Source organism: Neovison vison, chromosome 12 (assembly GCF_020171115.1).
Source record: "Neovison vison isolate M4711 chromosome 12, ASM_NN_V1, whole genome shotgun sequence".
Classification (NCBI taxonomy): Eukaryota; Metazoa; Chordata; class Mammalia; order Carnivora; family Mustelidae; genus Neogale; species Neogale vison.
Window position 1 is genome coordinate 8130702 of NC_058102.1, and position 13057 is coordinate 8143758.

Consider the following 13057-nt stretch of genomic DNA (forward strand, 5'->3'; position numbering starts at 1 on the left):
TTTGGTCCTCCCCAGTTGAAAGGATGCCTTGGGACTGGGTAGGTATCCGAGTCCACTTAGGGACTGGCCTGTATTTTTGTACCCCTCTCCCTCTTGGAGTTGACTTTCACTGTCAGCACAGCACCAGAAATGACTCACATCCTCTAAGAGATTCCTCCAGACTGGGGATGACCCAGCGTTAGCCTTTGAGATGCATTGACTCCCCTACCTTCCTACCCCAACCTGTCTTGACTAACTCACATTTTTAGGTTTGACTAAGCCTTTCATAGGAAAGGTAGGTGGGGGCTAGGCAAGATAAGCTGCAGTCACCTGTCCCTTCTTTGGTTCCAGGGCATCCCTTTGGCTGTGTGCTGTGTAAAGGAAATTGGGTATGATACACTTCTTAGGCTTCACCTCTCCCCCCCGCCCCGCCTTTCCTGTTGCCCTTTTGATTTTTTTTAATCTGATACTGAGCCTCTCCTCCCCCCACTCACACACCAATGGAGTCTCCTATGCTATTTCTGTCGGTTTAATGATCTCCAGCTGTTGCTGTAGTTCTGGCTGTTTTCATGCTTTGATGAGGCAGAAGAACCAGAAAAAGAGGGGTCTTGCTTGGGTATCACACGGAGTGTGAGACAAATGTAATGCTTTTTTTTCTTTTTTCCAAAACAGCTAGGGCGAGGCTTCTTAAAGAAGGCTGTTAATACTGGGATGATTTGAAAATGCAGGAGGAGGGAAACTACAAGCTAGTCTTTCCGGGACATTTTAAAAATAAGCATTCTGCTGATAGGTGTGGCACCTTCTGCATCCCTCAAAATTATGTTAGAAAAATGTGGTATGTGGTAACTGGGTAATTGTTTCATTACTCTGCATACTACTTCCATTTTAGCTTTGGAGCTGGAATGCCCCCTCCACCCCTGGTCTGTGTTGCAGGAATCAAGCATCTAATCATAATCCAAAGGATTCTGTGATAGGCAAATGTATGGAAATCGTTCCTGAAGTGGCCAGAAAAGGCATTGATTTCAGTTCTGCTTTAACTTAATGTAGGTTTGTTTCGTAAAATTTTGTGCAAAACCTGTAGTAATGATATGTTCTACTTGCAAATTTGACCACACAAACTTCAGGAAATACAAAGTTGCAGTTCTTCAAACAACATGAACTCTCGTACAGTTACATATACATTTACTTCTGAGATGTTTCCACTAAACCGGAGAATGGGGAGTAGGAAAATCCTTCAGTAGTTAAATGGGCTGCTGTATTTTAATAGATTGGCTTTCCCTTTATGTATTTGATCTTGAGAATTGTAACTCTTGCAACAATTTTAGCTGATAGACTTATAGCTTTCATACTTCACATGCTGCATGAAATTTAACTCTCCCTCTTTTCTGCCTTTCTGTCTTCTACAGAAAAGAACAATTTTGCTGTAGCTTTGCCAAAGTTAATTTTAAAATACTTTAATTTTTTTTGAGACAAATAGATAAATTTTACATCACCTAGGACTTAAGGAGATAAGCTATTATTTTTTTTCCCTTAAGTACCCATAGAGAAATTTACATATAAATATTTTAAGAACTTTCAGATTTTGTGTGTTTATTTTTAGCACATGTGGCCAAATTTCTCATTTCTAATCACCTGTTTCCTAATCCTTGCCCTAGAGGAAATTTGTTTTCATTTTATTTATTTATTTAAGATTTTATTTATTTGATAGAGAGTGAGAGAGCACAAGAGGGAGAGCAACAGTGGGAGAGGGAGAAGCAGGCTCCCTGCTCAGTGGGGAGCCCAGTGTGGGGCTCTGTCAGAGGACCCTGGGATTATGACCTGAGCCAAAGGCAGACAGACGATTAACCAACTATTGATCTCAGATCAGGTCTTGGTCCTCAGGGTTGTGAGTTCAAGCCCTACATTGGGCTCCACACTGGGCATCTAGTCTCTTCAAACAACAACAAAAATCAGGATTTACCTTTTTATTTTTTTCTCAAAATGTCGGTTAAATAAGCTGTCATTAATTACTGCAAACTCTTGAAAGTTAATTTTAAAAATGGGAAGAAGCTAAATAGGATAAGCCTGTCGGGAGAGTTTAAAGTACTTTGGTAGGAAAAAAACTAACTTACTAAATATTTACAGAAATATATGGGGATATAGGCCTCCCTCATTATTTCAGTCCTGAGTATTCTACCATGCTATGTCTTTCAGGGCCACATTATTATTAGAGATCTAGAAAGAATAAGTACTCTAATACAGTTTTAAGGGAAAGAATTTTTGTCACTTGTGGCTTGCTGTAGAATAACCATGCCCTGTTCCAAGTTTTGAATCTGTTCACCTGTCACCTACTCTTAGCAAAGTTGGGTGCAAAATGTCAGCACCAGTAATACCCACAGAGAATAGCAGATGAGATTCAAGGCTGCCCACATTTCCTGGGTGAACGTGCAGAACTAATGCTGCAGGGAAAACACTGTTCCTGGTGCCTTTAACTTTGGAAGGGTTTGTTCAGATGGCCCTGCCAGTCTAAAGGAAGCACGTTCCCAGTGTACCTTCACCCCATTCAGATGCCTCATGCAAGTATGTGTTATGCTCAGATCTTGTGTGATGGAGTTAGCTGTCTGAGCACTGTGTTATGGATCCTCAGGAAAGAGACCGATGACATTGAAGTAGCTGGCAGTTTGAGATCTGCCCGCTGCAGTTAAAGGAGGACCTTACTTCATGGGGGAGATGAACAGCTACCAAAATGAAATGGTGAGCCCCAGATTTTGAGGATAGGGGAAAGAGTTTGATTTATTTACTTACTTACTTACGCATATTATTTTTGTTATGGCTCTGGCATTAAATGTGTTATAGCAGAAAAAGCATAGGCTTTGATATCAGGCCAACTTGTGTTTGAACTCTGGCCTCTACGTCTTACTAGCTGTGCACACAGTTACTTAACCTCTTCGAACTGCTGTTTCTTCATCTGTAAAATGGAGGTAATACGTACCTCACATAGCTGTTGAGGTGAAATGAGTCACCGTAGTGGTACATCCCACTGAGAGTTCAACAGACTAGATTCCTCATCTCTTATATCTGAGTTTCCTTCTCAAGACAGGCCTCCTCTCACTCAGTGCCTTTGTGCATGTTCTATTTCTGCTGCCTGGAACACTCTCCAGATCTATTCAAGGTTTATCATATTATGTAGGATTTTGTGTAAGAGTCATCTGTCTCTTCCTCTTCCACAGGCCTTCCATGTGTACTTTGTGTAGAATTACCACCCCCAGTCACTCTCTGGTCTTTTAGTCGGCTGTACTTTTCTTCACATAATGTACCATTGGAAATTATAACATAAATAACTTACTATGTTTCTCCCACTAGAACATATGTCTGTGAGGGCAAGGACTTCATCTATCCATTTTCCTGCCATATCACCTGGAATAGTGCCCAGCGTATAGTAAGTGCACACTGAGTATCAGTTCAGTGAATGAATGAATCAACTCAGAATCTCTTCGACAGCAGGAAAAACCCCTGGCAGAATGCAGGAATGAAGTTGTACCAGGAAGCAGGTGCTCTCTGCTTTTCAGTGTGGACATCTCTGTACTGAGAGCCAAATGGGAAGTAGGCCTGTGAAGTTCTCTTGTGTCCTTCACCTTCTGTCTCTGGGAGGAGCCCCTTTGAATGACCTTTACACGTTGGCCACTATCATCCTGTTAGTCTCTATTACTTCTGGAATTTTAATATAAGGAGGCTTTTAGATTCTAGATTTCTGAAATGCCCTGTGCTATTCACTGAAATCACCTGGATTTTCCCTACTAGTAAGTAGATAATTTTTTTCCAGCCACATCATGCAGAAAGCACTATTAATAGTGTCATTTTTTTTTTTTTTAATAGTGTCATTTTTAAATATGAGGAACTGGTCTGTTTTATGAAGGAAGAGAAACATAACCTATAATAGTGGCTGAGAGCTCTGGCTGCAGATCGAAATGGAGCTGGGTGACCTCAGCAAGTTGCTTAATGTGTTTTATGCTCAATTTCCTCAGCTACAAAATAGTATAATAATAGCACCTTCCACATAGCTTTGTTTTAAGAATTGAATAAGATGGGGTACCTGGGTGGCTCAGTCAGTTACGTGACCTTGATTTTGGCTCAAATCATGATCTCAGGGGTGTGAGATTGCGCTCCATGTCAGGCTCCAGCTGGTCACAGAGCCTGCTTGAGATTCTCTCTTTCCCTCTCCTTATGCTCCTCGAGGTCCCAGCCCTCTCTTTAAAAAAAAAAAAATTAAGCTGCCACATGCATGTTTTCACTATTTTATTATTTCATAATACAGAGACCTTTTATATTGTACATAGTTCAGTGGCTCAAGTTAGATTTTCATAAGCTTATCCTTTGTAAATACATGTCAGGGTAGATACACAGGTAGCCTACATTTACCACCCCAGGGAGATACCAGATCTCTCTGCTTGAAGGTCTGAGAGTATTCAGGTTAAATAGATAATATTTATCATTTTTTGGTATTACTTCTGATATCTAAAGCAGATTATTTGAGAGATCGCTTAACTCATGTTTATACAATACATACAGAGGTAGAAGAGAAATTTATATATAGGATTGTGAAAGGGTTGAATAATTGAGGATATTGATAAAATAATCCAACTTGAAATCTCATAGGTGGTGTTTTGCATGTGTGATTTTATTTTTTATTTTTTTAAGATTTATTTGTTTATTTCAGAGAGAGAGAGAGAATGAGCACATAAGTTGGGAGAAGAGCAGAGGCAGAGGGAGAAGGGAAGCAGACTCCCCCCTGAGTGGGGAACCCAGAGGAGGGCTTGATCTCACAACCCTGAGATCATGACCGAGCTGAAGTCAGTCACTTAACCCACTGAGCCACTCAGGCACTCCTCGTATGTGTAATTTTAGAATTAGGAATTTTTCTCTTCAGGATTACATTGTGGCTCATTCTATTTGTTTATGCCACAATCGTTTTAAATTTTGAATTTATTAGAAGCCCCATTATTATTCTTAATAATTAGTCATGTATAGGAATGAATCCATAATTTCCTTCTGTCCAGTAGATGGTAACGTTTCAGTTTGAAAAACCTGACCCTTAAAAGATTTTAGTAATTGATTCATAAATTTTCTGAAGGGAGAGCAAATCCATGTTTTTTTTTTTTAAATAAGCTTTTTATTTTGCAATAACTTTACGCTTACAAAAAAGTCACAGATAGTATAGAGAGTTCCCGTATACTCTTCACCCAGTTGCCCTTATGTTAGCTTCTTATATAATTCTGGTACATTTGTCAAAACTAAGAGGTTAACATTGGTATACTACTAAGTAAATCCCAAACTTTTTGTGGCTTTCATATGCTTTCCTACTGATTTCCTTTTTCTGTTCTAAGATCTAGTCCAGGATACTTCATTGCATATGACTTTTAGTGGTGAATCGTTAGGATCCTAGAGAGAATTACCTTTACTTTTCTTACCTCCACCTCCTTTTGTTTTAACTCTGGATCTGCATCCTTTTTTCTCTGGCAACAGATGAATGATCTTTCTGGGTCCTTTAACCACTATTTCTGTATTGACAGCTTGGAATTTCAGCAGCATGCTTTGAGCAATCATCATACATTCAGTTTTATTAATGAACGGTACTGATCCTTCTGCTTTTCTCTGGGTCTTAACTCTTTAGACATAACAGATTGAAGAGAGTCTGGGAATAGAGGGTGCGTCTTCGCTGCCAAAACTGTCTTCCAAAAGAAAACCCTTCCCCCCTCCATTTTCCCCTCCCCTCCAACTGCAGCTCCCTCCTGGTTCCCCCTGCTCCAGAACACATAGAATATGATTTTAAATAAGATGTTTTGATAGAAGGCCCTTTTACTTTGCAAAGTAGAACATGTAATTGGAAGTGTGGTACCAAATTACTAGCAGTGTCCATTCCTGTCCTAAAGAAAAGCTAGCTGAGATAAAGATTTATATTCTAGGAGAATGTTTATAGTCCGTGTTATGGTTTTATAGAGCAGTTTTCACATACGTTGTAGTTTTTTGTTTTGTTTTTGTTTTTGTTTTCTGTTTTTTAGCTCAAAGCACGGGACTTACTTTTAGGAGTTGTATCATAGAAGGAAAAATTGAAGCTAAAAGAGGTTAAGTGACTTGATTAGGTAGCAACAGAGCCAGGACTAGAACTTGTGTTTTCCGATTCTTTCTCTAATGTTCTTTCTTCTTTCCTTATAGGTCAGTTCTGTAAATGTATTGTATTCACTTGCAACTTATAAAATATTCATATAACCAACCCAGTATGCATTGCTTGCCCCATTCCCTAGAAATTATAGTTTGGTTAAGAGTAAACCGTTCTGGTTAAGGGTAGGACTAATTATAGAATACATTGGGGACTTTAAAATGCTCTTGTTTGTGGCGCCAGGGTGGCTCAGTCAGTTAGGTATCTGCCTTCAGCTTGGGTCATGATCCCAGGGTTCTGGGATCAAGCCCTGCATCAGGATCCCTGCTCGGCAGGAAGCCTGCTTCTCCCGCTTCCACTCGCCTGCTTCTGTTCCCTCTCTTGCTGTGTCTCTCTCTGTCAAATGAATAAATAAAATTTTTTTTAAAAAAGGGTCTTGTTTCTATCAAAAGCACAAGCCAGAAACACATTTTTGGTGCAGTAACACTGTGCTAACACATTCAGGCTGGTCCCCAAGTTAAAGGGAGAACATTAGTCATGAAAGGGTCTAGAGAAACTTAGAGGTGAGAAAGTGCAGGGGAAGAGAACAGTCCCAGGGATGCTGGAAGACAGAGTAGGGGCAGAGAACCAGAATGCAGGAGAGGTGATGGGAAGGAATAAAGGAGCGTAGATACCTCACTTTCTTTTTATATCTTTCTCATCTCTTTCAGGAAAGATTTGTGGGAAATTAGAATAAATAGGGACTTAGAGAAGTGTTTTACTTTTTGGGAACAATCTCAAGAAATTAATTGAAACTTTAGTAAAACTGATCATGAGGATAAAAATTTTTAAGGCCCCATTTGTTGTATTCACTCTTCTTACCCCATGTAGCAAAGATTTTGTTTCTTCGTGACTTCCAGTGTTGGCACTGTCACCTTTGTGTTCTCAATGTGTGTTTAAAAAAAATATATAGATATAGATCTATAAAACTATTTAGATTTTTATTATTTTTAAGATACCAACACTTCTTTTTATTATATATGTATACATGTATATCACACATAAGACCAGATGACTGAATTTGATAGGGACCCTTAATATAGTAGGGCATATGTATTAGCTAAGTTGCATTTTCCTATAACTATTTTTTTAAAAGATTTTATTTATTTATTTATTTGACAGAGATCACAAGTAGGCAGAGATGCAGGCAGAGAGAGAGAGGAAGGGAAGCAGGCTCCCTGCTGAGCAGAGAGCCCGATGCTGGGCTCGATCCCAGGACCCTGAGATCATAACCTGAGCTGAAGGCAGTGGCTTAACTCGCTGAGCCACCCAGGCACCCCTTCCTATGGCTTTTTAAGTAAAAGTCTAGATTACAGGCATCAGATCTTTTCTTATAGCATCATAGTTACTCATTTTTATTCTCTCTTAAGAATTCCATGAGAGGGGCACCTGGGTGAGGGCAAAGCAGGGAGAAGGAGAGGGAGAGGGAGAAGCGGGCTTCCCACTGACTGATGCGTGGCTCGATCCCAGGACCCTGGGATCATGACCTGAGCTGAATGCAGACGCTTAACAACTGAGCCACCCAGGCGCCCCATATTAGTTGTTTGGTAAACATCTGTTAGATGAATGGAGAACCGTCCCCCTATCCCAACTCTGAGTTTGTATTTTGCTCATGATGCTATAGAGTAACCCAGGCAGCAGAACATGTGGGCTAATCCCCTCTTCTGGGAGCACCCTTCACATGCTTTTAATCCTGTATTCTAAGGATGAAACTAGTAAGTACTTGGAGAATGTAGCCTTTGGTTCTAAGTGATACGTGATGTGTTTTTATAAGTTATAAAATCACTAAATGATTTTTTAAGGCATACAGGATAAACTGAAGTATAAAGTACACCAATAGGTATAATTCATTGCTACACAGATGAGTATTTGAATTATTAGCATGCTAAGCTTCACCTAAGGCTAAAACCTACTCTGTTCCTTCTCTGATCTTCCCAATGAGACAGATTCTCCAGTTTGGAGGTAGAGGTAGTGATGTCTGTTGCTGAATTAAATTGTGTTTGCTTATTTATTCTAGGACTGGGACCTAAAGGTTATTGAGGAGAAAACAATGGATGAGTTACTGGGAGATCAGGCTTTGGAAATACCCTTGCCGTTAGAATCGTCTTTGAAGAGGTCTTCCTGAGCAAAGGATGGTTCCAAGGGAGGGTTTTTGTTCTTTTGCTATCGTTCCCATACTAATCTCTTTCCTGTTCTTTTCTGCTTCCCTCATAAATACTTCATCTCCCAATTCTAGAAGCCTTTGTGGAATCCGTAATGGACAAGTATCAATAAGCTGAGAACAGCGTGCCAAGCTGCACGTCTCCCTCCCCAGTGAAATCCAGGACTACCAACCAGTGGAAGCCACAGAGCTGGGCTTGAGGACATACCACTTATTTTTGGCTTTTTCTTTCCAGTCCTGATTGATCTGTTTGTTTGATGTGGCCATTTCTTTGGCATTCCTCTTGAATGCCGTCAACATACTTCCATGGTTTTTACAGGGCAGAAGCACATGAAGTTTACTCCTTTACTTTGATTTCCCAAGAAGCCAGTTATTCAGACAGCACTGGATCAATCACCTTTGTTGGAAACAGATGGAAAATTAGATTAATTCTGTGGGGAGTGCGGAACCTAGGGTTCCCCGCTTTATTGATTTGGTTTCTTTTTATTCCAGTCCTTTTTCTGGCAGGCAGCTCAGTCGATGCACCGTCCATCAGCTTTAAAGACATCTGCTCATCTATATATAGGCTGCCTGCACAGCCCCATTTAGAAACAGATGATACATTAAATTTGTGGAATTCAATAACAGTGAAAGTATAGACTCGTGCATGTACACAAATAGGTATTTCTGTTTAGTTTTTATCCATGTGGGGAGTGGAGAGGAAATCTAAGTGAGTATAATGAATAGAAAGATTTTGTCGAATCCCTACTCTTTTGAATCTCCTTGGTCTAGCACCATCGAGGAGTGTAACCATCTGAAACTAGTGCCCGGTACTCCTTGGTGATGGTGGATGTACACTAAACGTGTGGCCTCTGAAATGTACCCCTGGCTGGAGTACCTTCTGTAGTAGACCCAGCACATGTGGCTCTTACGCTGTGTACGGAAAGTGAGTTATTAAATGGTTTCTTCTCCAATGAATAATCCTCAACTGATGAATTACTGAATGCTACCTCTGAAACAAAGGATATTAGTTATGTTGGCTAATTGAATTAAAAATAAGTAAAATGAATAATCCCTGCATTCTGGAAACATAAACATGAATAATCCCTGCATTCTGGAAACATAAACATGAATAATCCCTGCATTCTGGAAACATTCTGCATTTCATTTAGAGTGTTTAGAATTAAGAGGAATTGAGCTAGACTAAGGAAAGCAGAAATTCATATATATCTATTTCTTTGTAGTTGTAAGTTTCAGAAGTGGGGACTTGCATCTATACACAGCCAAACAGATCATTTCCAAGGTACAATGATGTAGAGGCTGACAACGATCATTTAGAGTTTACTGCCTAGGTCTTTTTTTCTTTTCCTCCTTATAAACGTTTGAGTTAGCAGGAAAGGGTTTGGCAGTGTGTAAAGTACATGCCTGTAGTCAGGTTGTAGCAATACCCCAAGATGCTACTGATAAAGGGTGAATTCTATTATGTGAATGCGGAACTTGGTTGGATTTCAGATAAGCACGGAGTTGGGAGTTCACCGCTGAGAGGGCACAGGATAGAATTTTCAGATAATTGAACTTTAATTTCATTTAGTTTTACAGATGGAAAGATTTGTTAGATAAGCCTTCCTCTTTGAGCTAGACCTGTTGAAAAACAAAGGCTAAATCAACCTTTACTGTGTTCTCATAAAAAAACTTGAATCATAGTCTTAAATGTTTGCTCTCATGAGGCAATAAGCTTTTCAGTCAAGAAGTTTGCATAACACCCCTTATGCCCATATCTGTAGATGGGCTATTTAGGAGGTCTGCTGATTGGTATTTCAAAATTATTTTTGGATAATGGCCAGAGTTTTCATTAGTTATTGTTTCTTTGAAGTGTTCAGACTTACTGAATTGTATTTAGGTTTCTCTGTTCTCAGAAATCAAATCAACTTGTTATATTTCATTGTTTTCTAATAACGCATATTACACTGGGCTTTAGGAACACTATATATGGGGGCATCTGGGTGGCTCAGTAGGTTAAGTATCTGCTTTCAGCTCAGGTGATGATCCCAGGGTCCTGGGAACGAGCCCTGCGTTGGGCTCTCTGATCAGTGGGGAGCCTGCTTCTTCCTCTGCCTGCCGCTCCCCCTGCTTGTGCTCTTTCTGTCAAACAGATCAATAAAATCTCAGAAAGAAAGAGTACATATAAAAGATGACAGATATTTTCCCTTTCTTCCTCTCATTTTCCTTTCTCCAAGGAGGCATATGGCATAGTATTAAGTGCCCCACACTGTAGAATCACAAAGGGCTGGGTACGAATTCTTATGCCCCTACTTTTGAGCTGTGTGACCCAAGGCAAAGTTTTAAAGGTCTGATCCTTAGTTTCTTTATGTGTAAAATGGAGATAATAATTGTACCATCCTCATAGGACCCCCCCTTTTTTTAAGTTAAAAGTGTGTTAATCACTTAACACTGGGCCTGACACATAGTGACATTCAGTGATTTCTGGAAGTTAACTATTTGCATTTTATTGTTATTATTAGTGTTGCTGCTAATCTGTGGTTCTAATTTATCTGAAATCACATTTGTAGGTTAGTTTAAGTTTATTTTACTAAGTATCACTCAAACTAATTTCACCCTGGCCTGAACCACATCCTTTTTCCTTAGTCCCTTTGTCTATCTCACCAGAGAACCAACCCAGGTGGTCACATTCCATGCCTGTTGTCTTGGCAGCGTAGGCTGCAGAGGACCCTGAAGAAGCAGAGAAGTAAGAATCCCATGTTCTGGAATCAGAATGTCTAGGTTCAGATTCTGTTGTACCTCTTATTAGTGGGATAATCTTGGGTAAATTACTGGATCACTCTGGGAATTATTTTTCTATCTGTAAAATGGGATTAGTAATGTCCATGTCTTTCCATAGGTATGTTAGATTAAATGAGTTAAAATATGAGAGTACACAGAACAGTGTCTGGCACTGAGCACATCGTCTATAAAAATGTTAGCCACGAGTGTGTCTGTTGTTTTATCCATTTATTCTAAAAGTCTTTGCTTTTAAGTTTTAATTTGTAAAAATAATAGTAAAAGTTATAACTTCCTGATAAGATCTCTCAGACTGTATTACCATTTTGAGATACAGTTCAGTTCAAGAAACAGTTATTAAATACTTACTGTGTATTGAGTGTATATGGAGGGCATATATTAATAAGGTATATTCTCTGCCCTCTAGGAGTTTATAAACTGGTAGGAGAGATGAGCTATATTCAGGGGGTAACTATTACACAGGGTAAAATACGACTATACTTTTTTTATTTTATTTTTTATTTATTTCTTTTTAAGATTTTATTTTTTTAGACAGAGGTCACAAGTAGGCAGAGAGGCAGGCAGAGAGAGTGGGATGCAGGCTCCCTGCTGAGCAGAGAGCCCAATGCAGGACTCGATCCCAGGACCCTGAGATGATGACCTGAGCCGAAGGCAGAGGCCCAACCCACTGAGCGACCCAGGGGCCCCACAACTATACTTTTTAGAACGGACGAACGGTAGCTCACAGGAGGTCTAGAGTAGTTCTGCATGCGTGGGAGTCAAGAAGGTAGGTGAAAAGTGTAGGCATTTCCAAGTGAGTGAATAAACAGTTGGGCCAGTACATGGTACCTGAGGAAGAGTAGTCCGACAGGCTTGACGGGGGCACTCGCAGCGGGAGGGGTCCCCCACAAGTAAGGTCGCAAGCTAGGAGGCTGTCTGTGCAACATGGCGAGGCTGTGGCGCCAGAAACTTGGTAAGAGGAAGAGCGTGAGGGAGGTGGAGGAGTCGAAGGTGCCTCAGAAACCTGAATACGAGTTTGGGGGTGGGGAGGTACAGGGATTGCAGATCGTGATTCCATTTTTTAAAGAGATAAGAAAGATGGAAAGTGGGTTGGGTTTTTGGGAGAAAGACAGCTTCTACTTTGGACCTGCTGACTTTGACATGTATTTGGGACCCTAGTTATGGTTCTGCCATTCCTGGAGGCCTTCTTAAAAACTGCTCTAGGGGGCGCCTGGGTGGCTCAGTGGGTTAAGCCGCTGCCTTCGGCTCAGGTCATCATCTCAGAGTCCTGGGATCGAGTCCCGCATCGGGCTCTCTGCTCAGCAGGGAGCCTGCTTCCCTCTCTCTCTCTGCCTGCCTCTCCATCTACTTGTGATTTCTCTCTATCAAATAAATAAATAAAATCTTTAAAAAAAAAAAAAAACTGCTCTAGGAGTGGGAAAGGCAGGTAACCTAAGATAATGGTATTCCTGTTAGATGCAGGTGTCCCTCAGATGTGACTTGCAGAGACCTTATAATTGAAGACTTAGCATGTCAACGGGCTTTCCCTGGCTCCTAACCCTCCTTCTCTGAATGTTTGCTCAGTTACTTAGCCTTCGTATACAGGCCTTGCCATGGTCATTCCGCATGGTATGCGGTGGTAATGCCCTTTACGTTTCATTGGCATTTGAACTAGAGATCACTTACTTTTAACTTTAGAAAAGTTCTTTCAGGTGTTTGGTTAGGTAGTGCTGCCAGACTGGAAACGGGAGACATACTCGTCACCCTCCCCTGTCCCGGGTGCGCTCTGACTCCTGTCGCTTGGTGGTTTCACCCCAACAGGACAAAGCTCGACGTGAACAGTGAGAGGAAGAGTGAGTTATACTGATGGTAAAATGGTTTCTGGTGTAGAGAAATGAATTATTTAGTGAAAATAGGTGTAATTTTTAGGTACAAAAGACAAGATTTTGCAGATAACCTGTACTTCCTCATCTGTGTGAGCGCGG

At 40.5% G+C, this 13057-nt stretch overlaps 1 protein-coding gene across 4 annotated transcripts in view; it reads left to right on the forward strand.

The window, feature by feature from the left end:
* MRTFA (myocardin related transcription factor A) overlaps positions 1 to 13057 on the forward strand; it is a 97618-nt gene that overhangs the window by 42929 nt on the left and 41632 nt on the right. Inside the window, exon 1 of one of the 4 annotated variants that reach the window (XM_044229286.1) lies at positions 10945 to 11040. The exons of 2 other annotated variants lie outside the window; for them this stretch is intronic. In XM_044229286.1, the coding sequence (XP_044085221.1) occupies position 11040 (1 nt within the window). In that variant the 5' untranslated portion in view covers positions 10945 to 11039. Of the gene's footprint in view, positions 1 to 10944; positions 11041 to 11791; positions 12046 to 13057 lie in introns of those variants that run through there. One more of the 4 variants, XM_044229285.1, reaches the window with a different exon arrangement.